General features: G+C 38.7%; 1 protein-coding gene across 2 annotated transcripts; it reads right to left on the reverse strand.

Annotated features, from left to right (window-relative positions):
- Positions 1–658: 658 nt before the first annotated feature.
- On the reverse strand, positions 659–24032 carry LOC140725693 (mitochondrial fission regulator 1-like). Of its 2 annotated transcripts, none has more exons than XM_073041528.1 (8): positions 23933–24032; positions 22394–22530; positions 22084–22188; positions 12412–12533; positions 8914–9095; positions 5578–5806; positions 3096–3261; positions 659–2696 (listed from the first exon to the last, which is right to left on the reverse strand). In XM_073041528.1, the coding sequence occupies exons 2-8, from the start codon at positions 22457–22459 to the stop codon at positions 2628–2630; spliced, it is 939 nt and encodes a 312-aa protein (XP_072897629.1). In that variant the 5' UTR covers positions 22460–22530; positions 23933–24032; the 3' UTR covers positions 659–2627. The 2 variants fall into 2 exon arrangements, with proteins under 2 accessions (XP_072897629.1, XP_072897632.1); XM_073041531.1 differs by having other exon boundaries at positions 22394–22501; positions 23933–24017.
- Positions 24033–24177: the final 145 nt, after the last annotated feature.

Below are 24177 nucleotides of genomic sequence, written 5' to 3' on the forward strand. Positions count from 1 at the left end.
TAAATTTAAATAAGAATGAATTTAAGGGAATCGTTACTTGGAATTTCAATGTATAAATAAATATCGAAACTTCATTTATGTTGTGTTAATAGTTTATTTGTGGACATATCAACTCACCTACACTGTTATGGCAATATTTACCATTTCAAAGAAACTTGGAGCCAAACAAAATTCTGAAACAGCTGCAAATGTTAGCCACTATGTACAGACAGTACACAGGAAAGGTACACAAACATTACTGCACATCAAAAACAAAAATGCTAAAAATGAGATCAGTGCCGCATCCACTCTAAGAATACTAATGATTCTCTGAAATTTCTTTTCTCAGCTTTTTCAAAATTTCAGATTTCCCGCATCTCTAGAATATTGCCAGTGGACAAAGTCTGTACTTGGATGACAGTTCCAATAGTTAATAATGTCTAACTATGGCTATTCAATGCTATACAGCTCAAGAATACTGTACAAGGCAGTCATTTGAAAAAGCAGCTACTTAGTTCACAAATTTATTGGATTGGCCTTATTCCTTAAATTACCAGCTCAACAGCTTGAAGTATTAGACTATTTTGTCTTTGATGCTCCAAATGAACTGTACATTCTTCTGGACCAAGAATATGTACTGAAAGTGGGTATAATGCTCTGATTACTGATACAAAAATGGTAGAGTGGTCAGATATTCTTTTATTTTTAAACCATCTGAAACATAATACAAATTTTAGTTTATTTGATGTTCACCACTGCAAAAGCTAGCAGCAATAACATTTTCATATGTCCTCATTCACAACTCCTGTAAATGATTAGCTTCCCCAAATTGACACATCAAACCGGTATAGTCCATGAATGTCAAACAAGCAACAGGGACACAATTTATACACACATCATTCTTAAGAGAATAAAAATTAAAAAAAAATTAAAATAGATTTGTGCTGTATTTGTATGTAACAAACCATTATAAAGTTGTCTGATACTCTGAAAGCAATAACACCAGAATATGTAACACTAATGCAGGCATTTACAATCAAGTTCCTCAAATATATTTCATGATGTAAACGAAGTATATTACAGATACAACCATCTACTTCTGAGGTTATTATAAACTACTGCAATCACATATTTTGCATTGCCAAAAATGCTTGAAATTTAAATTTAATTGCCAAACAAGCAAACAATATTTTAAATAATTTCTAAAATATCAGGCAAAAATCAAGGGTTGTCTGAAATTGCCAGTCTTGGCTACAAATTTAAATAACTTTTATAAAGTAAAACATTGTTAGGAAACAAATGGGTAATATAAAATCTCATGTTATTTCTCAAATCCCCCACGGAAGCAGGATATGGGGATAGAAGGAGAGAAGGAAAATTTCCTCCGAATCGTTTATCTAAAAGTTGGTGAAAATTGACACTGGCAGTCATGAGGAGATGCCCCAGTGTTAGTAAAGGTACATTTTCATTATCTTTAATAACCCAAAGCAGTATTTATTTTTATACATTATCCTTCACAACGTTGACTTAAAATATGTCTCACTTCAGTCCTCTCAAATAAAACAGGAGAGACTGCAATGTTACAAGTGAAACCGTACTGCACCTTGCAATCTTCCCCATTCCACACACCCACTACGTACAAAACACATGATAATTGAACAAGAAATTGTATACATGTTTACATCATATAATAAAGCTGCAAATTTACTATCTTTAAATAAAATAGATGGCAATTTAGAAAATACCATGCATGGAGATTTTCTGAGACTATATCCAGCTGTATTTTTCTAAATTAGGATCTGGGCAATTCCAGAAATTGTAGTGTCGCTTTAATGTAAATCTACCCATCATTGTTTATGACCACTTTGGTCTGAAATGAAGCAGTGCTGCAATGTTTCCCCATTTGTTTTAGTGCATTTCCATATAAAACATCAATCCAAAGCTGTGCACATTGCAAAATTACTAATACGATAGTTGTTAAGCATAAGCAATCAAATTTGCATTAAACTGTTAGACTTCCAAGATGCTTTACAACATAGAAATAAACAAAGTAAATTTTAATCACTTTTTAAAAAGCTTATCAGTAAGGGCTGGTTTAAAAGTAGGGTTGATGTTAATGCTAGCTGTCACTTGTTAGCAAAACCATGTCAGATCAGGCCTCCTACAGCTATGACTATGGTAATAAGATAAGCATTGATACCGGCAATTTAAAATAAAGACGAATGAGGACACAAACTTTGTGACCATTTTATATGGGGCTTTAAAGTTGCATTAAAGAATGATCTCCATTTTTAGTGGCAATCAAAGCAAAAAAAAAAGTCAATAGCCTTCAGTACTACTCCACTCCCACAGTTGAGCACAATTAAAACAGCTGCCCATTTCTTTTTTAAAGTGAACTTAAATATACATAGAAACACTAGCACACTAACATGAAAGATTTAAAGTTTGGTTACAGAAATGTCTTATCATGAGCACATGAAAGAGCAATTGTTAAATGAAAAAAAATCAATGAACCAAATGTTAAACTGTGTTGTCATTAGTATTACATATTCAACATTGAAGACAGATGGTAGCACTGCTTCATATATCTGTCTATCTAGAACCAAACCTCTCTTGGAGGAAAGGTTTTTCTTTGTCCAAGCTTTTGATCAAGAGCAAGATGTGATTTCCAATGACGATTTCCTCTTTCCTGTTGGCTTCAGCAAATGTTGCCCAAACTATTAAAAGAAAAAGAATGTACATAACATACCAAGCTCTTGTACTCTATCTCACTGAGCTTCACCAAACACAAGGAGTGAGCTGACCATTTGATGAAGAACTTCTTTGTAGGAAATATTTATGCAATAAACAATATAGCTGCAATCATTTGCATTTATTCAGCATTAACAGAAAAGTAATAAAATTAATGTCAAAAACTTATATTCTGAGATTTTCAAATGGTGCAGAAAAGAACGAAGGTGAGAATTACTGAGTGGGTGAGAGTAAGACTAACTCTTTCTGGAAATGTGCAAAGGGCAAAATGATCAAAGATAATCCTAAATACAAACTATTTTATTATGTAAATCTTAAGTCGAATACATTGAATGATGAATAATTGCTTTAACCTTCCCACTTACGTTTGGCGGTTCTGTGCTTGCCTTGAAGTCAGAATTTGAAGAACAATTTTCATCAGAACTGTCACAATTGTAGCGATATGCAAATTTTCGTTTCAAAGCTGCTGCTATTAAAGCTGCTGGATTTTCTGCACATTGGTCTGGCTTGGGCTTCAAGTCATCAACAGGTCTGTAATGAAATTAGTAAATTCTTAACTTTGTGGAAGCTACAGTTTGGAAAGAACAATGAACCATGAAAATAGTGAATATCCTTTATTCCCTTATGACTTTAGGACATTCTTTCGTAGGCAGCATTTGCAAACCAGATGAGATTTAAGTGCTGAATTTTCAAGATGGTAAGTAACATGACAAGCAAGCAGAGGCACAAATCCAGGCAGCTTGTGAGACATTTAGTACTTTATGGATTGTCAAATAACTGAGTGGGGAGGAGTGTTATTTGTAACTCGCTCATAATATTCTTGTGGATCATCTAGAATTTCAAATTTTATCAGAAGGACAAATATTTAAGTTTAAGGTAGGTATTGTGAATTCAATAATCGCTACATATGAATGGGTTTTTTCCAATATCACATCTGTGATGAGAAGCAGAAGCAACTGTTTTATTGGTTATGAATCAAACTCGAGATGGCTAACTCTTCGAATGCCACTCTACTCCTACCCCCAATACCAGCCACACATGAAGCAATGTCCCAAAAGCAGCAACTAAAATTCAAGCAGTGGAACCAGAGGCCCCATGCCCACCAGCACAATGGCACTTCACCACCACCCCTCAAATGGAACTGATGCTCAGACATCTAGAAACAGCTGAAGCTCGTTAGAAAGGTTACACAATTTTAAAATCGAGAGGATTTAACAACACATAACATGCAAATTAATATAAATGTTTTTAATGTTTCATAGTTGCTCTTGCCTTTCTAATGGAACTCAGTGGCACTCTTTCAATGACTGGAATTAAACTGAGGGGTCAGATGTAAAGTACAGCTACTCAGTTTGATCAGAAGTATCCTGAACTCTGTGCTGAGTCCAGAGTGAACTGAAATTTTAGGTATACTTGTATCTTCATATAAAACAGCTAGCTCAGCACCAGCATGATATAGCCCATTGTTTCACTACACCAGCCTGCCAAATTAAATTGCAAGCCCCATCATATTATATGGCAGGAGCACCCCAATTTTATAGACACATTTATAATTATGCCATGCATAACTATTACTGACATTTTGACATTAAACTTGTCCAGTGGAACTGGTGCTTGTTTTATAGGCTTTAAGAACTCCTTGCCGCAAGACTCTTTATTGCTTAAATTCAATGTGAAACTGGTTCAGCCAGTTAACTCCTGTAATGAAGTTTATAACAGTAATGCTACAGATGCAGTAGAACTCAACCACAGAGCTTTTTACATCAAACTGAAGACAATGCTTCATTTTAAACAATCCAGTGTTGCAATCTTTCTGTACTAAAATTATCCATTGAATGTAGGACAACCATTCATAACCCATTTACACTGATCCTCCTTTTGTTTCTCCCCATTTCCACATTAATTCTCCTCAGATTTTACCACATTGACACAATTCAGTAGCCTACATATTTGGGATGTGAAAGGAAACCAGAGTGCTCAGAAAAAAAACTCAGTCAGTCAGAGTACAAACTTCACCATCTGCAGCGGAGATCAGGATTGACTCCATGTCCCTGGAACTTTGAAGGCAGCAAACTCTGAGGAAATCATTTGGCTAGAACTTTGGATATAAAAATTGCATTGTCTAATTCCAAGTCTTACTACTACAAACTAGCATATCTGACACAAACAAAATGGAGATCAGAGCATGCAAATTCATAGCCCAAACTAGCTGCAAGTGAACCATGGGGACTGATTCTTGAACAAATTGAAGGATCTTAGTTGATCAATTGTTGGATTAATTTGCAAAAAGACCCATATTGCTTGCAACATTTTATTATAATTTACAGACTAATGTTACCATGCTAAAAATGAATTTAAAACTATGCTGGTAATTACATTACCAGCAGTATCTAGGTGAATGCTAATTTATGATGGGAATTCTTTACTGAACCACGCAATTCAGCTTATCCACTCTATGCGAAGCCACCTTCTTACTGCATCATTTTTAAAAACTATGATTTTTAAGGGCATATTACTTAATTCTGATTCAAATCCTTCAACATTTGCTTGTTGCTCCTTCTTCACACCTGTTTCTTTGTTGGTCTTCGTATGACAATTGCCCCTTTGGATGCAAATGCTGTTTTCCATTCACTAAGCATATTCACTTAGAGAGGAAAAAATGTTTTTAAAATTACGAAGATAATTTGAACATTCTCCTTTCATTAACATTTACCACCTTCCAAGCTCAAGAAAGACCGATGCAATTAATCAGCATCTGTGGCTGCATTGGTATCATTGGCCAACTCTACTGCACAAGGTAATCAAGCACCAGCGACAAAACTAGCTAAGTATACAAAACTTGCATACCTCTTCACTGATCGGAGTTTCACCTTGTTGATGTCTTTAAGAACTTCCAACATGTTTGGCATTTGATGTTTAGGATTACATATTTTCTGTTCATTGTCAGCTTTCTTTCCCCTTCGTTCTTTGATGAGGTCAATTGCAGACACACTCCGTTGGAAAGGAGGTGGGGGAGGTAAAGGTGGAGGAGGTGGCGGTAATGGCGGAACACAGTGAGGAGCAGCATCAGGGATCACTATACCAGAGAAAATCATATTGAAAATAATGAAAAGGTCAAGTATTAAATTTACTCATTTCTTATGTTGAAAATCCAGAGGAATAAAACTTGAGAGATGAACTAAATAAGTGGCTGTGAATTGACAAAAAATTTCTGTCATGATAGTGGAACAAACCCAAGAAATGAAGAGCCAGCAGAACAAAAAGATATTGGAAAATTGCTGCCAAAGGATTTGAAAATGTTTTGAAACTTGCTGAGCAACAGAATTGCTTTTCTGCTGAAACTATATTGCAGTCTCACTTTTTTTCATTCATATTTTTGACATGAGAGAAGGCAAGAAAGCAGACATAAAAGTTTCCATTCAAGAAGGCTAACAGGTTTAAATCACCACAGCCTTCAAATGCACTGCACTTTTGTAAAAAAAGATTTTTAATTCATTTAAGTTTATACATAAAGGTATAACTGCAGGTTGATTAAAAACAATTTCCTCTGAAACTTCATGTTTATTTTCTTTTGCTCAATTTTACATGCATACCTCAGAATATAGAGTTGAGTTATTTAAAATTAAGGAGATGACATAACACGCAGTAAAGAATTTAAAGATTTATGCCTAGAGAATCAATGTGTAATTAATAGTACTTTAAAAAAAAATAATTCATATGCAGCCAGCATATCCACACAACTGGATGTTCCATTCCCAATGGATGCTGGATGGTTTAACGATACTTACATCTCCTTAATCAGGTTATTACTGATGAAATGAATAGCACAGAAGGAAAAGAAGAGAAGGCACGAATGTGCATTGTAGATCAGAGGTAAAAAAAAAGGTTTATCATCTGATAAACCTAATGCTATTAAGTGCATGGCATCAGCATATTACCCTTTCCTAAAATCATCCATTGTCTTCCATCTCTAATGTTGCTCAAATCACTTGACCCAAGTAGTTGTACTTCCCACCATCCCCCATTGTCAATTTAAAGCTGAATTTTAAAGCAATCCGTACAGAACACATTACTCATTTCCCAGCTCCACTTTCTACATACTGAATCTTCTTTTCAAAGACCAGTTCTGTGCTATTACATTTTCACATCTCCCAACCCCTTCTTCCATCAATAACCACTAGAATGTATTTTATGTTTTACACAACAGCAATTGTCAAGAAAATTGTTTCTATTTAGACAGCTAGCAAATACATTAGAGACAGACAGATGTACTTTATTGATTTTAAAGCTAATTACAATGTAACAGTAGCATCTCAAGTGCACAGATATACAAATATTACTAAAGTAGTAAGAAAGAATAAAAAGTAAGTAACTTCAAACAGTCTAACTGTGGGGTGGGGTCATCACTTTCCTGGTTATAGGCTGAATCATTATAGAGCAAGAGGGTGTATAGGAGTGAGATATGCCAACTAGTAGAGTGGTGCCACAGCAACAACCTGGCACTCAAAATCAGTAAGACGAAAGAGCTGATTGTGGACTTCAGGAAATGTAAGACGAAGGAACACATACTAATCCTAATAGAGGTATCAGGAGTGGAGAGAGTGAGCAGCTTCAAGTATCCTGGGTGTCAAAATCTCTGAGGATCTAACCTGGCCCCAACATATCAATGTAAGGCAAGACCATGGCTATACTTTATTAGGAGTTTGAAGAGATTTGGCATGTCAACAAATATAACTTCTATAGTTGTACCGTGGAGAGCATTCTGACAGACTGCATTACTGTCTGGTATGGAGGGGCACAGGACCAAATGAAGCTGCAGAAGGTTGTAAATCTAGTCAGCTCTAACTTGGGTACTAGCCTACAAAGTACCCAGGACATCTTTAGGGAGCGGTGTCTCAGAAAGGCAGTGTCCATTAAAAAGGACCTCCAGCACCCAGGCCATGCCATTTTCTCACTGTTACCATCAGGTAGGAGGTACAGAAGCCTGAAGGCACACACTCAGCGATTCAGGAACAGCTTCTTCCCCTCTGCCATCCGATTCCTAAATGGACATTGACTCTTTGGACATTACCTCACTTTTATTTTAATATACAGTATTTCTGTTTTTGCACATTAAAAAAATCTATTTAATATACATAATTGATTTACTTGTTATTTTTTATTTTATTTATTATTATATTTTTTTCTCTCTGCTAGATTATGTATTGCATTGAACTGCTGCTACTAAGTTAATAAATTTCACGTCACATTCCGGTGATAATAAACCTGATTCTGATCCTAATCCTAATGGACAAGGGTAAGAATCACCTCATACAGTGCTCTTTGGAGCACTGTCTATGACTAAAAGTGGTCCTCTGTTCAGCCAAGGTGGCATGCAGAGGGTGAGAAACATTGTTCAGGATTTCCCATAGGGTCTTTGAGCTTCCATAGCCTCCAGTGTGTCCAGTTTGACTCCTATAACAGAGCCAGCCTTTCTAATCAGTTTATTGAGCCTGTTGGCTTCACCCGTATTGATCCCATTGCACTAGCACACCACCACATAGTGGGATGAAAAGAATTTCCACAATTATAAAGGTAGCAGCAGCACAGCATGGAGCCTGAAAGAATGAAATGAAGCTGACAAGCTCAATTTCATTTGTTCTAGCCTATATTCATTATTCTAAGAGCAGATTCAGAGTGATAGCACTTAACAGTTATCACCTGTTAGCATTTGTGCTTAATGAGTTTTGCTAAGAAATAATGTAATTCATTTGTATGAGTGTATCTGCAACTCTTAGATCACATAACAGAATACATGGGTGCAAATGTATCTTTGTATTACATAACCAACAAGTCAGTTGTTCACTTTACAGCAAATTACTCTGTAAGACTGTTCTGGAAGGGTGATAACACATTTATGATCAACTTAGAATATCAGGGCTAACCCTACTTCATGGCATGAGCTTAAGTACAAGCAAATGAAGTTTTTTCATGAACAAGAGAAAATCTGCAGATGCTGGAAATCCAAGCAACACACACAAAATGCTGGAGGAACTCAGTGGGCCAGGCAGCATCTATGGAAAAGAGCCGAGACCCTTCATCAGAACTGTTGTCTCTTGAAGAGCAAAGACTCATCAACAGCTATGGGTCAATCAGGAAATGTTTGAAAATTTAGCCAAGAGGAACATAAATGACTGGCTATACCTGCTGAGAGACTGTTTTGTTCTTGTACCATCACAATCATGGCAATCTGCTGCCTTAGCTTAGCAAGTTCATTCTCCAGTACGTTAATTTTTTCCAGTGCTGCATCACCGGCCACTGTGGATGTCCCAGGTTCTGCTTTAAAGTCCCTCATACTTGGCAGGGAAGCTTGCCTGTGGATAGGTCTTGGAAAACAAAAGGCCTGACGTTCAACAATGTTAACGTGGGATCTGTACATACAAGTATTAACACAATAATAAGTAAACAACTTAATCGAAATTCCCAAAGGGAACAAATTCTCATATACTTGTTTGCTGACAAAGATGCAATGGTTTCTAAAGTCCATTCTTAGAAAAAGCATTAAACAAACAAGAAAATCTACTTTAGGAAGAAGTTGCATGATCAGAGCATTGACTGATTGGTAGAAAGCACTGAGTAGGAATAAAAGGATCCTTTTCTAGTTGGCTGCTAGTGACTAGTGGTGTTCCCAGGGGTTGGTGTTGGGACCACTTCTTTATATGCTGTATATCAATGGCTTAGATGACAAAATAAATGGTGGTGTTGCCAAGTTTGTAGATGATATGAAGATTGGTGTGGGGGGGGGGGGGGGAGACAGGTAGTGTTGAGGAAACAGAAGGCTGCAGAAGGACTTAGACAGATTAGGAGAATGGGCAAGAAAGTGGCAAATGAAATACACTGTTGGAAAATGCAGTCTCGGGCTTCTGTAGAAGAAATACCGGTAAATGTGTGGACTTTTCTCTAAACAGGTAGAAAATCCAAAAATATGAGATGTAAACGGACTTGGGAGTCCTTGTACAGAACACCCTAAAGGTTAACTTGCAGGCAGAGTCAGCGGTGAGGAAGGCAAATACAATGTTAGCATTCATTTCAAGAGGTCTTGAATACAACAGCAGGGATGTGATGCTGAGGCTTTATAAGGCACAGGTAAAGCCTCACCTTGAGCATTGTGAACAGTTTTGGGCTCCTCATCTCAGAAAAGATGTGCTAGCGTTATAGAGGGTCCAGAGGAAGTTCAGAAGGACGATTCCAGGAATGAAAGGGTTATCATACGAGAAATGTTTGATGGCTCTGGGTCTGTACTCGCTGAAATTTAGAAGAATGAGGGGGGACTTCACTGAAGCCTTTTGAATGTTGAAAGGCTTAGATAGAGTAGATGTAGGAATGGATGTTTCCCATGGTAGGGGAAGTCTAGGACAAGAGGATAAAGCTTCAGGATAGAGGGGTTTCCATTTAAAACGAAGATGCAGAGAAATTTCTTTAACCAGAGGCTGATGAATTTGTGGAATTTGTTACCACAGGCAGCTGTGGAGGCCTGGTCACTGGGTCTATTTAAGGTAGAGATTGATAGGTTCTTGATTGGACATGGCATCAAAGGTTATGAGAAGGTCAGGGAATGAGGTTGAAGAGGGGGAAAAATGATCACGATTGAATGGTGGAGCAGACTCAATGGGCCTTATGGTTTTATTATTATTTTGGCTAGATGTCAAACAGTTTTATCAAAAATAGAAATGAAAATATGTACATTAAAGTGCATGTGCATTAAGACTACAGGAATGCACCAACTAATTTGATAGAACATAACCAAATCTCAGGAAATCATGTTTTCTACTGGCATTTTACTTAAAAGTGCAATTTAGCTGGGTATACACAGGCTTTATTGCAATAGTTTCAAAATAAACTGTATGATAGTAAATTATCAGTATAAGGAGACAGACTGCAGATGCTAGGATGTGGAGCAAAAACAAATGAAAATGAACCTGGCAGCATATGTAGAGGGACAAGGGTGGTTGACTCTCGGGTTGAGACCTTCATGTGGAATGGAAGAGTATAAAGATGTGAAGGGGAAAAGGGCAAGCAAAAAGTAGGTGGATCCAGGTGAATAGAAGTAATTGACAGATGGGAGAAGGACGCAGTAGAGGCTGGGTGGAAATAGATGAAGACAACAAAGGGCTGCAGATATGGAATCTGATATGAAAGGATGGAGCATGGAGCTAAATTAAGCATTTGGGGTGAGCAGATGAGAATAGTGAAAGGGAAGGGACCAATAAGAGGACGATGTGGGTGATGGGCCGATTGCATCGGTGAGGAAGGCGAAAGAACCTGGGTGATCGGGTCTGGGTGTACATTGGAGGACCTTGTTGATTGGAAGGAGAGAGAGAAAGGGACAGAGGGGGACCCAGGGCATGAACAGGTAACCAGCGTAAGAATTTCATGCAGGTTATGCTATAGTTTAAAGAAAAAGGCAAGTGCACCAAAATATCATGTGTGACATATTCACTGGATGGGATTGCTGGTCAATGGTCCTTTCTCATATAAAACGAACGGACTTAATTTTGTACACAACAAATCTTATTTGCAGGTTCAACTAAAATTTTTGGTATATTAATGCCCTAACAAAATATAATAAGAAATGTTGTGGATTATCCTAACTTCAACAAGACTTTCAACAAACTGTGCACATTAATTTTGAGTAAGGTGCACAGATTTTCTAAAATGTTAAACACCTATTTAACATATTTATAGATTGTTGTTACACCAACTCTTGAAATGTAAAATAATTGCAAACATTTGTAAAGGATTGTAAGAAACTGAAAGATGCAAAAAGGCATGTTCAAAAATCCATTTGCTATAGTGCAGTGCCATAAACTCACTGTGAAAGACATACCTGAAGCATTGCCGAGTTCCTGCCTAGTTTAGGAACTGTAATGGTCAATACAGAGAAAAAAATATATACTACTGTAGATTCCAGTTAATCGAATTTGGACCACACTTAAAGAACAAAAAATAATCAACAAAATAGCCATGATTTTCTTTGATTTGCCAAACAGTTTCTAATCAGTGTCATTTGTGTGCATTTGCCTGGTGTCACATGCATGTGTTTGTGTTCAAAAAGCAGTAATTTTTGTCGCTAATAGTTAGCAAGAAATAAGCAACAAGACAATTCCGAACTGTTTTGCTCACTGTGGTTTCAAGCATTGAGGCCTGGAGATGTCAGAAACAACCATTACAGAGCAAACAGTTTTTAATATAGCATCAGCTGCGTATGCTTGTATTACGTTATCTGTTTGGGCTGAAGGATGCACTGACTTTTGATACTTTTGATTTTTATTTTGACTTTATGTATGAAGGCAACAGAGATAGTCCATTATCTGCACTAGGTATCTGTGCTGAGTTCGTTCATTTATAGTCAATCAACAGAACATGGCAGCGATGATCATTAGAATCAATGATAATTAGAAATTAATATAGTTTTATAATACTGTAGTAGTATTGGCAGTGTTTTAAATAATCTTGCATTTCATTTAAATGCATAATTTGTTACTCATTTGTCTTTGTTATGCATTTTATTTCCATGAAAATTTGGATAATTGGGGCAGGCTCTTAACTGGGCCAAAATGTACTATTCCCCATGTGTCCCAATTAACCAGCATTCACTGTATACAGAAGCCTTTAAACCCAAAGGAGGATGATAAAACATACCTCAGTTTTGCAAATGAATCAACTTGTTCACCAACAATCCAACCCACATCAGCCAGGGAAGCAACTTCACCATTCTGTGCCTCAGATGAATTCTGAGCAACTTCTCTAGGGCTATGAAGAATCTGTCAAAGATGTTTTAAGACTAATTATTCAGTTATCATAATAAATTAAAAACACCCTACTCAAAATCAGTACATATTGAATGATAGAGTGCTTAAAATGCTGAGCATATTATTTTGGAGCTTAGCTATGGAATAGCTGATGATTCCTTAATTATTATGTAATAACCTTCTTTAAAAAAAATGTCCATGTGATAGTCATGTGGATAGTCATGTGGATAGTCTTTTTCATGGATAGTATCATGGATAGTATCATTCACTGGGCAGAACTTTTTTTTTTCCAGTACCAGAAACCTGACAATCAATTAATCTATTAATAAAATTTCTCCTGACCTCTCAGGACTTAAAGCATTAGGCACCTCTTATCCTAAAACCTAGAGATTCTAATGTACACTATTCATTAGTGCAGGTAGAGAAAATAACGACACATTTTGTGCTATTTGTTATTCTACACTTAAGTCTCCTGGGACATTTGCACTCTTCCACTGTCAGTTTATGTCAAAGGCATGGTGAGGAGATGATTGATCAGACGTGAGCAGGACACCTGAATGTTATGTTGCCTCCCAGGTGCCAGAGTCGGGGTCATCTTGGATCGTGTCCACAGCATTTTAGAAAGAGAAGGAGAGCAGACAGATGTCTTGGTACATATTGGTACCTGCCCCCCCACCAATCTTCTTATCATCTGCAAACTTGGCAACAAAACCATCTATTCCATCATCTAAATCATTGATATACAGCATAAAAAGTGTTCCCAACACCAACATCTGTAGAACACCACTAGCCACCGGCAGCCAACCAGAAAAGGATCCTTTCATTCCCATTCACTGTCTCCTACCAATCAGCCAATGCTCTAACCATGTTAGTAACTTTCCTGTAATACCATCAGCTCTTAACTTGGCAAGCAGCCTCATGTGTGGCACCTCGTCAAACACCTTCTGAAAGTCCAAATATACAACATCCACTGTATCCCTTTTATCTATCCTATTTATAATTTCCTCTAAGAATTCCAACAGGTTCGTCAGGAAAGATTTTCCCATGCTGACTTTGTCCTACCTTGTCCTGTGTCACCAACTACTTCATAACCTCATCCTTAACAATTGACTCCAACATTTCCCGAACACTGAGGTCAGACTAACTGGTCTATAATTTCCTTTTTGCTGCCTTCCACCTTTCATAGAGTATAGTGACATTGGCAATTTTTCCAGTCCTCTGGCACCATGTCAAAGTCCAATGATTTTTGAAAGATCATTGTTAATGCCTTCACAATCTCTACTGTTAACTCTTTCAGAACCCTAGTGTGTAGTTCATCTGGTTTGGATGACCTATATACCCTCAGGTCTTTCAGCTTTTTGAGCACCTTCTCCCTTGTAAAAGTAACTGCACTCGCTTGTCTTCCTTCACAAACTGCAGCATCAGGCACACTGCTCGTTTCTTCCATAGTGAACACTGATGCAAAATACTCATTTAGTTCATCTGCCATCTCCTCGTCTCCCATTATTATTTCTCCGGTCTCGTTTTCTAGTGGTCCTATATTCACCCTCATCTCTCTTATTTTTTTTTTTACATACTTGAAAAAGCTTTTACTATCCGCTTTGATATTGCTTTCTAGCTTGCTTTCATATTTTGTCTTTTCCATCCTAATGATTCTCTTAGTTGTTCTGTGTAGTTTTAAAAGCTTCCCAATCCTCTATCCTTCCCACTAATTTTTGCTTTCTTGTATGCCCTCTCTTTTATTTTTACGTTAGCTTTGACTTCCAGTCAGCCACGGTTTTACTATTTTGCCATTTGAATATTTCTTTATTTTTGGAATACTGTACATCTGTCTTGCACCTTCCTCATTTTCCCAAGAAACTCACTCAATTGTTGCTCTGCTGTCATCCCTGCCAGCATCTCCTTCCAATTTACTTTGGCCAACTCCTCTCTCATACCACTGTAATTTCCCTTAATCCACTGAAAGACCGTTACATTGGACTTTACTTTCTCCCTATCAAATTTCAAACTGAACTCAATCATACTGTGATCACTGGTCCTAAGGGTTCTTTTATCTTAAGCTCCCTAATTTCCTCTGGTTCATTACATAACACCCAATCCAGTATAGCTGATCTCCTAGCAGGGTCAACGACTAACTCCCCTAAAAAGCTATCTTGTAGTCATTCAGCAAACTCACTCTCAAGATCCAGTATCGACCTGATTTTCCTAATCGACTCACATGTTAAAATATCTCACGATATCATAACATGGCCCTTTTGACATGCCTTTTCTGTTTCCTCTTGTAATCTGTAGTCCACATCCCAGCTACTGTTGAGAGAACCATATATAACTGCCAAGTGTCCTTTAATCTTTGCGGTTTCTTAATTCATTCCACAAGGATTCAACGTCTTCTGATCCTTTGTCACATCCTTCTACTGATTTGATGCCATTCTTTACCAACAGAGCCTCGCCACCCTCTCTGCCTACTTTTCTTTCCCTCCGATACAATATGCACCTTGGACATTCAGCTCCCAACTACAGCCATCCTTCAGCTATGATTCAGTGATGAACACAACACCATATCTGACAATTTCTAATAGTGCAACAAGATCATCCTCCTTATTTCTTATACTCCTTCCATTGAGATTTAACATTGCTGTATTTGCTCTCCTTTTTGATTTTGCATCCCTAATGCACTGATACTCACCCTGTTGGCTGCAATTTTGTCTTATCATCTGCCTGCTCTTTCTGACAGTCTGACTGCACGCTATCTCTGCCTTTTTTACCATCTGTCCTATCTCGAGTCCCTTCATTTTAGGTCCCACCCCCTGCTAAATTAGTTTAAACCTTCCCCAACAGCTCTAACAAACCTGCCCGCGAGAATATTGGTCCCCCTCTGTTCAGATACAACCCGTCCCTTTTGTACAGGTCATACAGGTCCCCCCTCAACCCAAGAAGAGATCTCAAGGATCCAAGAAACTAAAGCCCTAGCCCCTGAACCAGCTTTTCAGCCATGCATTTATCCGCCAAATTATCCTGCTTCTACCCTTACTACCATGTGGCACAGGTAGCAATACAGAAATTACTATCCTGGAAGTCCTGCTTCTCAACTTTCTGCCTAGCTCTCCAAGCTCCCTCTTCAGGATCTCATTGCTTTTCCTTCCTATGTCATTGGTACCAATATGTACCAAGACATCTGGCTGCTCTCCCTCTCTTTCTAAAATGCCATGGACACAATCCGAGATGTCCCTGACCCTGGCACCTGGGAGGCAACATAACATTCAGGTGTCCTGTTCACGTCTGATCAATCATCTCCTCACTCTCCCGTATAAGCTGAAGGTCATCCAGCTGCTGCTCCAGATCCCTAACACTGTCTTCAGGGATCTGCAACTGGATGCATTCACACTTTTCTTAGCTAACTTTTACCATCACTTAGGCTTTGGCCTGTAAAACTTTCAGAGCAAAGTTTCTGACTCAATATCTTCAATTTGTTCAGAAAAAAACTTCCTTGTACAAGATCAGGATCAACACCTTCAGATCACACTTCAACACGACTTGTAGTGTCACAAACTCGACTTGAAAATAATTATTCTTTCCGACAACATCAAGGGCAATTAGGAGTGATTATTAAATACAAGTATTCCCAAAATCATTGACCTAAATCATTTATTCTTTCAATCTGCACTAATGGTGAGGAAATAGTTAAAAGCACATCCTTCCATTGCCTCATGATAATAACACAGTAAGCAATTCATCCCTGCAATACAAAAATAATACAGCAAATTGTAAAGCAATTATTTTCTTAAGAGGGGTCACTGACCTGCAGCAGGTATATGTCAATCAGAGCATGAGCAGAGCTATCAGAAAGAGAATAAGGAAAGAGGCTCAGATCCAAAAGCAGCAAGATCAAAATATCATTGGAGAATATTTAGGAGACTTCGGAAAATGGTTATCATTAACCCTAACAAAATATAATTTCCCAAAAATTCAAGGAGATGTAGAGAAAATTCAGGAAAATAGTGGAGTGTAACTGATAATTAGTAATAGTTGAAAAGGATTTTGTTTTTATAATATGGTTTCCATTATGCAAGATACTTAGATGGAAAAATTAAATTAATCAAATAACAGATCAAAACCTAAAACCATCCTTTCAATTCCCAAAACCATTCTAGGCAGCTTATTCTAAATATCAAAAACCAGCACTCGGCATTCTTTTAAAAAAGTCTCATCCATGCTCATCATACAAACATTAGTTCAAAACAAACTGCTTTACTTTAATGCACTCTTTGATCTTTCACCTTGTTTCTAATATTTCATGAAAAGCAACACCAATATGTGTCACTGGATCAGTTGTCTGAAGCTGGTATATTTTCTGGCTGGGATTTGTGGAAACTGCAGCTTTCTTAAAAAAGTAATGAACACAACAGTTGGACATTTTCAAACACTATCACATTCATCCTAAACAAAAAAAAACCTTATTGGCAGAAAATGGCCAAAATGGAATAAATGATCCAGTTAACCCAGTAAGGGTGAGCCTAAGCACAAAGTTCTTTGGTATGCACATAACCGATGATCTAATCTGGACCCCCAACACCTCCTCGCTAGTCAAGAGGCACAGCAGGGTCTACACTTCGATGCATGCAAAGCTCCCTGATTCAACTTTCTCCAGGAACACCAACGAGTGTTCTCTCTGGCTGCATCATTGTGTGGTATGGAAGCTGCAAGGCATCGGACCACAAGTCCGTAGAGAACAGTAAAATGCCAAGAGGATCATCGGAGTCTCCCTCCCCCGTTTGTGACATTAATTAGGCTCTTTGCAGACAAAGGGCCCAAAGCATTGTTGAGGATACCTACCACCCATCCCACAGCGTCCGTGACCCACTACTGTCAGGAAGGAGGTACAGAGCATCAAGATCAGGACTGCCAGACTGGGCAACAGCTTTTTCCTCAGGCTGAGCCTACACTGCCACCACTGAGCTCTCGACCCTAGGACAGCCAGCTATTTACTGTTTACTTCATGCATTTTGAATTATATTTTATTAACTTGCTTATAATGTTGTGTGTGTGAACCGTGGTCTGGAGGAACTTTCTGTTAGGTTGTGTATACGTGCAATTAGATGACATTAAATTTAAAAGCTATAAATCTTGAACAAATGAACTTCTTAAAAAAAAAGTTCTGGAAAAAAGTGTACTTTTTTTTGGTACAAGTACAGAAATCCAATACGTGACTGAGTGAAATGAAAAATGTCATGATGACTTATTTCAATTGCCCATTAAAGGTATTCACCCCCTTGTAAGTTTTCATGTTTTATTGGTTTTACAGCATTGAATCTCAGTGGATTTAATTTGGCTTTTTTGGCACTGATCAACAGAAAATAATCTTTTGTGTCAAAGTGAAAACGAATTTCTACTGTTACGAATGTGGAGCAACTCTGAGGGGCCGAAGGGTGCAAAGTCGCCCCCTCCTTTTTGAGAATCGCAAGATCGCTATTATTTCGGGTCTGAGATCCAGGAAATGAGAGAGATACACAGCATGTCAATAATGAGAGAGACGCAGGAACAGCAAGGGCGGTTTTTATAGACACCGCCGAATACACAAGATTTGGAATGTCTCTTAACAAAAGCGGAACAGAACCACTGATTACCGTTATTGTCTCTTGGAGAAGGAATTGTGTATTGAGTACTGTACTGGTCATTGAAACCCCTCAGGGGACAACCAGAGTGGTCTGGTTGAGGGAGTGAGGATAAAAGAAGGGTCTGGGGAAACACCCCTTTAGACGCACCAGGAGAAACGCTAGAGATCCAGGGACAGCGTTTTATAGCAAAAGCCAGTGGGAGCTTGTGTGCATCCTCCCTTGCCTGAGTGGCGGGCTCACCATGGAAGAACGGTTTAGCTAAAGGAGAGGTCACAATTGAACGGCCACGACAACGAGACACCTGATGGATCGAGATCATAAAGGAAGGTTGACAAAACCCGTAGCGGTAAATGTTCCCATTCTCTTTCTCTCTCTCTCTCCAACAATTGCAACACAGCGACAACCAAAAAGACGGCAGCTTGTGTGAATTGCAGCGAACTTTATATTTCCATCGGACAATTCATTATCCCCTAGACAACGATAGAGCTTATTTCTTATTGATTATTATTATACCCGCACTTTTAGGTTTAGTATTGACGATGTATATTATCTGTATATTTGCATTGATATTATTTTGGTGTATTTTTACTAATAAATACTGTTAAAAATAGTATCATCAGACTTCAACGGATGTCTCTATCTTTGCTGGTAAGTGACCCAGTTACGGGGTTCGTAACACTACAAATTGGTCTAAATTTATTAACACAAAACAATTGCATAATTACTCACCCCCTTCAAGTCAGTATTTAGTAGATACAACTTTGGCAACAATTGCAGCTTGAGTCTGTGTGGATATGTCTCTATCAGCTTTGCACACCTGCACTCTACCATTCCCCCCCCACATTCTTCTTTACAAAACTGCTCAAGCTCTGTCAGATTGCACGAGGATCGTGAGTGAACAGCCTTTTTCAAGTCCAGTCCAGGACCTCACTTTGTTGTTTTTAAGCCATTCCCATATAGCTTTATGCTTGTGGTCATCATCTTGCTGGAAAACAAATCTTCTCTCATGTCACAGGTCTCTTGAAGACTGCATCAGGTTTTCCTCCAGGATTTCCCTATATTTTGCTGCATTCATTTTGCCCTCTACCTTCACAAACTTTCCAGGGCCTACTGCAGTGAAACATCCCCACAGCATGTGGCAGCCACCACCATGCTTCATGGTCGAGAAGGTGTGTTTTTGATGATGTGCGGATTTTGGCTTATGTCAAACATAGTGTTTAGGTTGATGGCCTAAAACGGGTGTCAAACTCATTTTAGGTCATGGGCCAGATTGAGCAAAATGCAGCTTCATGCGGGCCGATCAGTCGGACGTGTGCGAACGCAGCTTTCGTTGCCTCCGTTTTTTCAGCCTGCTCTCATGTGTCTCAATCTCTGCTATAACTACAAAGTGTTTCACTTTACAAATTCCGTTTCTTATGAAGAAGACTGCCGAGCAAGACTGCCGAATAAACACTAAAAACCCTGAAAACCTGGTACCTGAATAAACTCAGCATTAGCCATATCATACGCCATAGGCACTTCCATTACTGGGGCCAGCTTTAATAGTAATTAGATATTACCTCGCGGGCCAACGATAATTCCACCGCGGGCCGGATTTGGCCCGCGGGCCTTGAGTTTGACATATATGGCCTAAAAGCTCAATTTTGGTTTCATCAGACAATAGAACCTTCTTTCAGCTGGCTCCAGAATCTCCCACATGCCTTCTGGCAAACTATACCTGAGATTTCATACAAGTTATTTTTCCAACAGTGGCTCTTTGCCACTGTCCTATAAAGCTGCCATTGGTAAAGTATCAGAGCAACAGTTGTTGTATGCACAGTCTCTCCCATCTCAGCCACTGAAGCTTGTAACTCCCCAGATTTGTCATAGGTCTCTTGGTGGCCTCCCTCACAGACCCCTTCTTGCACACTCAGTTTTGAGGACAGCCTACTCTAGGCAGATTTACAGCTGTGCCATATTCTTTTCGTCTCTCAATGATTGACTTAACTGTATTCCGAGAGATATTCAGTGACTTGGAAATTTTCCTATATCCATCACCTGGTTTGTGCTTTTCAATAACCTTTTCACAGAGTGTTCTTTTGTCTTCACGGTGTAGTTTTGCCAGGATACTGACTCACCAGCAGCTGGACCATAAGACAGAATTCAGTCCATTCAGCGGCTCTGCCATTCCATCATGGCTGATCCCAGATCCCACTCAACTTCATACATCTATCTTCTTGCCACATCCGTTGATGCTGTTACGTACCCCGTAACTGGGTCACTTACCAGCAAAGATAGAGAGGTCCATTGAAGTCTGATGGTACTATTTTTAACAGTATTTATTGATAAAAATACACAAAAATAATATCAATGCAAACACACCGATAATATACGTCGTCAATACTAAATCTAAAAGCGCGGGTATAATAATAATCAATAAGAAATAGCTCCATTGTTGTCTAGGGGATAATGTATTGTGCGATGGAAATATAAAAGTCACTTTAGTTCAGTCAAGCTGTAGGCTGCAGCCTTTTTGGTTGGAGAGAAAGACGGAGGTTTAACTTGCCCATTCCTTTTATGATGTCAATCCTTCGAGAGTCGTTGGGGGACTGATTTCCCCTTCGAGGTTAGTTAAAGCCGTGCTTCCGTGGCAAGACCCACCAATTCCGAGGCAAATGGAAAAGGACGCACGTGGGCTGGTTCCACTGGCTTTCGCTGTTACGCTGTTACAGGAGTTCTAGCATTTCTTCTGGTGCATCTGAAGGGGCTGTTCCTCAGACCCTCTTTTATCCTGACTCACAGGGTCTCAGATGTCAATCAGGGTGGGATGATGCAATCCCTTTACCAACCCCCCCCCCCCTCGGTTCATTGCCTGGGGGCTTCGATGCATCGTACAGTATTCAATACACAATCCCGTCTCCAAGAGACAATAGCCGTTATCAATGGTTCCGCCTTTTAGAGGCCAGGACACATTCCAAACTCTTTGTGGATTCTGCATGTCTTTCTCTCATTTCCTGGGTCTCCTGACTCGAATCAATAGCGATCCTGCGATTCTCAAAAAGGGGGCCACGGGCGTAACAATGCCCTGACCGATCAGGGAGCGGTCAACTTCCGCCTTAAATATACCCACAGACTATGACTCCACCATAGTCTGTGGCAGAGCATTCCACAGATTAATCACACTTTCGCTAAAAAAATCCTCCTTACTTCTGTTCTAAAATGTTGCCCCTCAATTTTGAGGCTATGCCCTCTAGTTTTGGATAACCCCACCATAGGAAACATCCTCTCCACACCCACCCTATCTAGTCCTTTCAACGTTCAGTAGGCTTCATTGAGATCACCCCACATTTTTCAAAATTCCAGTGAGTACAGGCCCAAAGTCTTAACCCCTTCATTCCCAAATCATCCTCATCAACCTCCTCTGAACTCTCTCCAATGATAACACATCATTTCTGAAATATGGGCTCAAAACTGTTGACAATTCTCTGTGCAGCCTGACTAGAGTCTTATAAAGGGTCAGCATTATCTCCTTGCTTTTATATCCTATTCCTCTTTAAATAAATGCCAACATTGCTTCTGACATTCCAGATAGATATATATTTATTATAATCAATTGAACCACCTTGAATGCACACAGGTGCTCTTCGTTTAACTACTTGTGTGACTTCTAAAACCAATTGGCTGCACCAGTGATGATTTGATGTGTCATATTAAAGAAGGTGTATACTTATGCAATCAATTATTGTGTTTTATATTTGTAGTTAATTTAGACCACTTTGTAGAGATCTGTTTTCACTTTGACACAAAAGTCTATTTTTCTTTGATCCGTGTCAAAAAAGCCAAATTAAATCCACTGTGATTCAATGATGTATAACAATAAAACATAAAGATTTTCTGGGGGGGGGGGGGGGGTGAATACTTTTATTGGCACTGTACATCACTGAGATGACTTATGATAGGAGCCTTACCTGAAAGTGAACTCTAGGACATGGTTTAAGAGGTAGGTTGGTGCCTATTCTCCGAATGATACTCCGAGATGAACCATACGGTCTGTTTGACCAGAACAGCTGCAACTGGAAGTACAAATAATATTCTCAATTTCAATGAAATATACTACTGATAAATTATACAGCAAATCTTCATGCAGCTTGCTTTAAGACCACAAAATTACCAAGAAATGTAAGAACCATAAATCCATTAGAGACTACATGCAGCAATACATCAGGTAATATAATGTTGGCTTGAAACACTTATGAAATAGAGAATATATCAACTTACTGAATTCGTGTCCACTCCAGCATATTCTAAGAACATTCTAATCACATCAAACAGGAATAAAAACATCAGGGCGACATCACAAGTTTGCAATCCACATCATGTAGGAATCTGGAAAATTTAGGCAGCCCATATTTCAACTGAAAGAAAGAATATAATCAGGCAAACATTCGTAGGCAAGGATATACAGTATTTGCTAACATTGTATTCTCCATCATTATTTTCAACCAAATAAATGGTTCAATATGAAAAGTAAAGTTAATTAACAACACATTAAAGGCTACATATGGCAGCCTTTCTGTTCCTAATCAGTATAATTTTGAATGACTTTATGTACTTTATTACATTTATGCATTACATTTAATAAAGTACTTTATTACATTTAGAATTAGTATTACACTCTGACCATTCAAATTAAATGCAACGTGTGGTTCAGCACAAAAGCAGCACACAGAAACAATATTCTCAAATTCTGCACCATAGAAGTCTACCCAAGCTGAACCTGCACAGGTGGACACCTTTAGTGTTAGTTACTTCACAAAAATATTTCATAATTTCTCAATACTAGGTTCACCTTCATGCATTTGTACTTGTTAAAATTCTGTGGTGTTCATAATTATCCCTGTTCTGGTTTACTTACAGAAGTCAATTAAGGATCAACTCGTTACAAACGTGTGTAAAAACAGTAACAGCACAAGTGCAGATCGACCAAAAACTATTGAAAGTCCTATCATAGACAATGGCACATACCTTTAACTGTGTGATATAAACAAAAAGTATATTATAAACACTTGTTTGAACTATCACTTGGCACTTGAGATCTCTGGACATTACCAATTCAGAAGAGCATGTTGCACATTTCAACCTTAATAAAATATACCTATTAATTTCAAAATAATCAGTAAAATAAAATTACTGACTTTAAATCTTGCAGTTAATGAACAGACTTCTATAAAAAGATTTGTAAGCTTTGCAACAGCTCCATGATTAAGAGTTTGAGGAGATTAGGTATGTCACTAAAGCCAAATCGCTACAAAGGTACCATGAGAGCTTTCTAACTGCATCACCATCTGGTATGGAGGGGCCACTGCACAGAATAAAAAAAAAGGGGCAAAGGTTGGAAACTCAGCCAGCTCCATTATGAACACCAGACTCCTCACCATCAAGGACATCTTAAAAAGCGATACCTCAAAAAGGTAGCATCCATCATTGAGGACCTCCATCACCCCGGAAATACCCAGTTCTCTGGACTGCCTGCCGAGAGATATCAGCACCGAACTAAAGCTAACTTGATAACCAATTAAGGAAGATCTGGGCCTCTTGCAAACCCTCAAGAGGGCCCGGGTCCTGGGGTCGGGGACCAGGAGTCCCGAAATGGGTCCTGAGCTAGGCACCAGACAGCACCCAACCCCAGGTGAAGGGTCGCGACCCGAAACGTGGACTGTCCACTTCTCTCCGCAGATATTGCCTGACCCGCTGAGTCTCTCCACCAATTTGCTTATAACATCAGCAAGCATTCTGTTGTGCTGTAATAGGACTCACTTTGGGAGAGAGGAATGAATAACTCCACTGTCTTTCGCGGATAACCGGCTATAACATCCAAACATGCCGCCACTCTGAAAGCCGCGCGAACCAGCACATCGGCGCATGCGCAGCGAGCCCACCCGTTTCAGCCTTTCTTACAGCCAAAATATATTCAGTACCTTTTTCAAAATCCATGTTTTAAAATCAGTTATTTAAATCACTATAATCCTTATAATTTAATAAAACACAAAAGTTATTTAATT

This window comes from Hemitrygon akajei, chromosome 1 (assembly GCF_048418815.1).
Source record: "Hemitrygon akajei chromosome 1, sHemAka1.3, whole genome shotgun sequence".
Taxonomy (NCBI): domain Eukaryota; kingdom Metazoa; phylum Chordata; class Chondrichthyes; order Myliobatiformes; family Dasyatidae; genus Hemitrygon; species Hemitrygon akajei.

Coding starts and splice junctions, on each gene's coding strand:
- LOC140725693 (XM_073041528.1), bottom strand. CDS start 22,459: ATGTTTTTATTCCTGTTTGATGTGATTAGAATGTTCTTAGAATATGCT. Junction 22,189..22,393: donor CTGGAGTGGACACGAATTCA/GTAAGTTGATAT, acceptor TTGTACTTCCAG/TTGCAGCTGTTCTGGTCAAA. Junction 9,096..12,411: donor GATTCATTTGCAAAACTGAG/GTATGTTTTATC, acceptor TTGTTTTCCAAG/ACCTATCCACAGGCAAGCTT.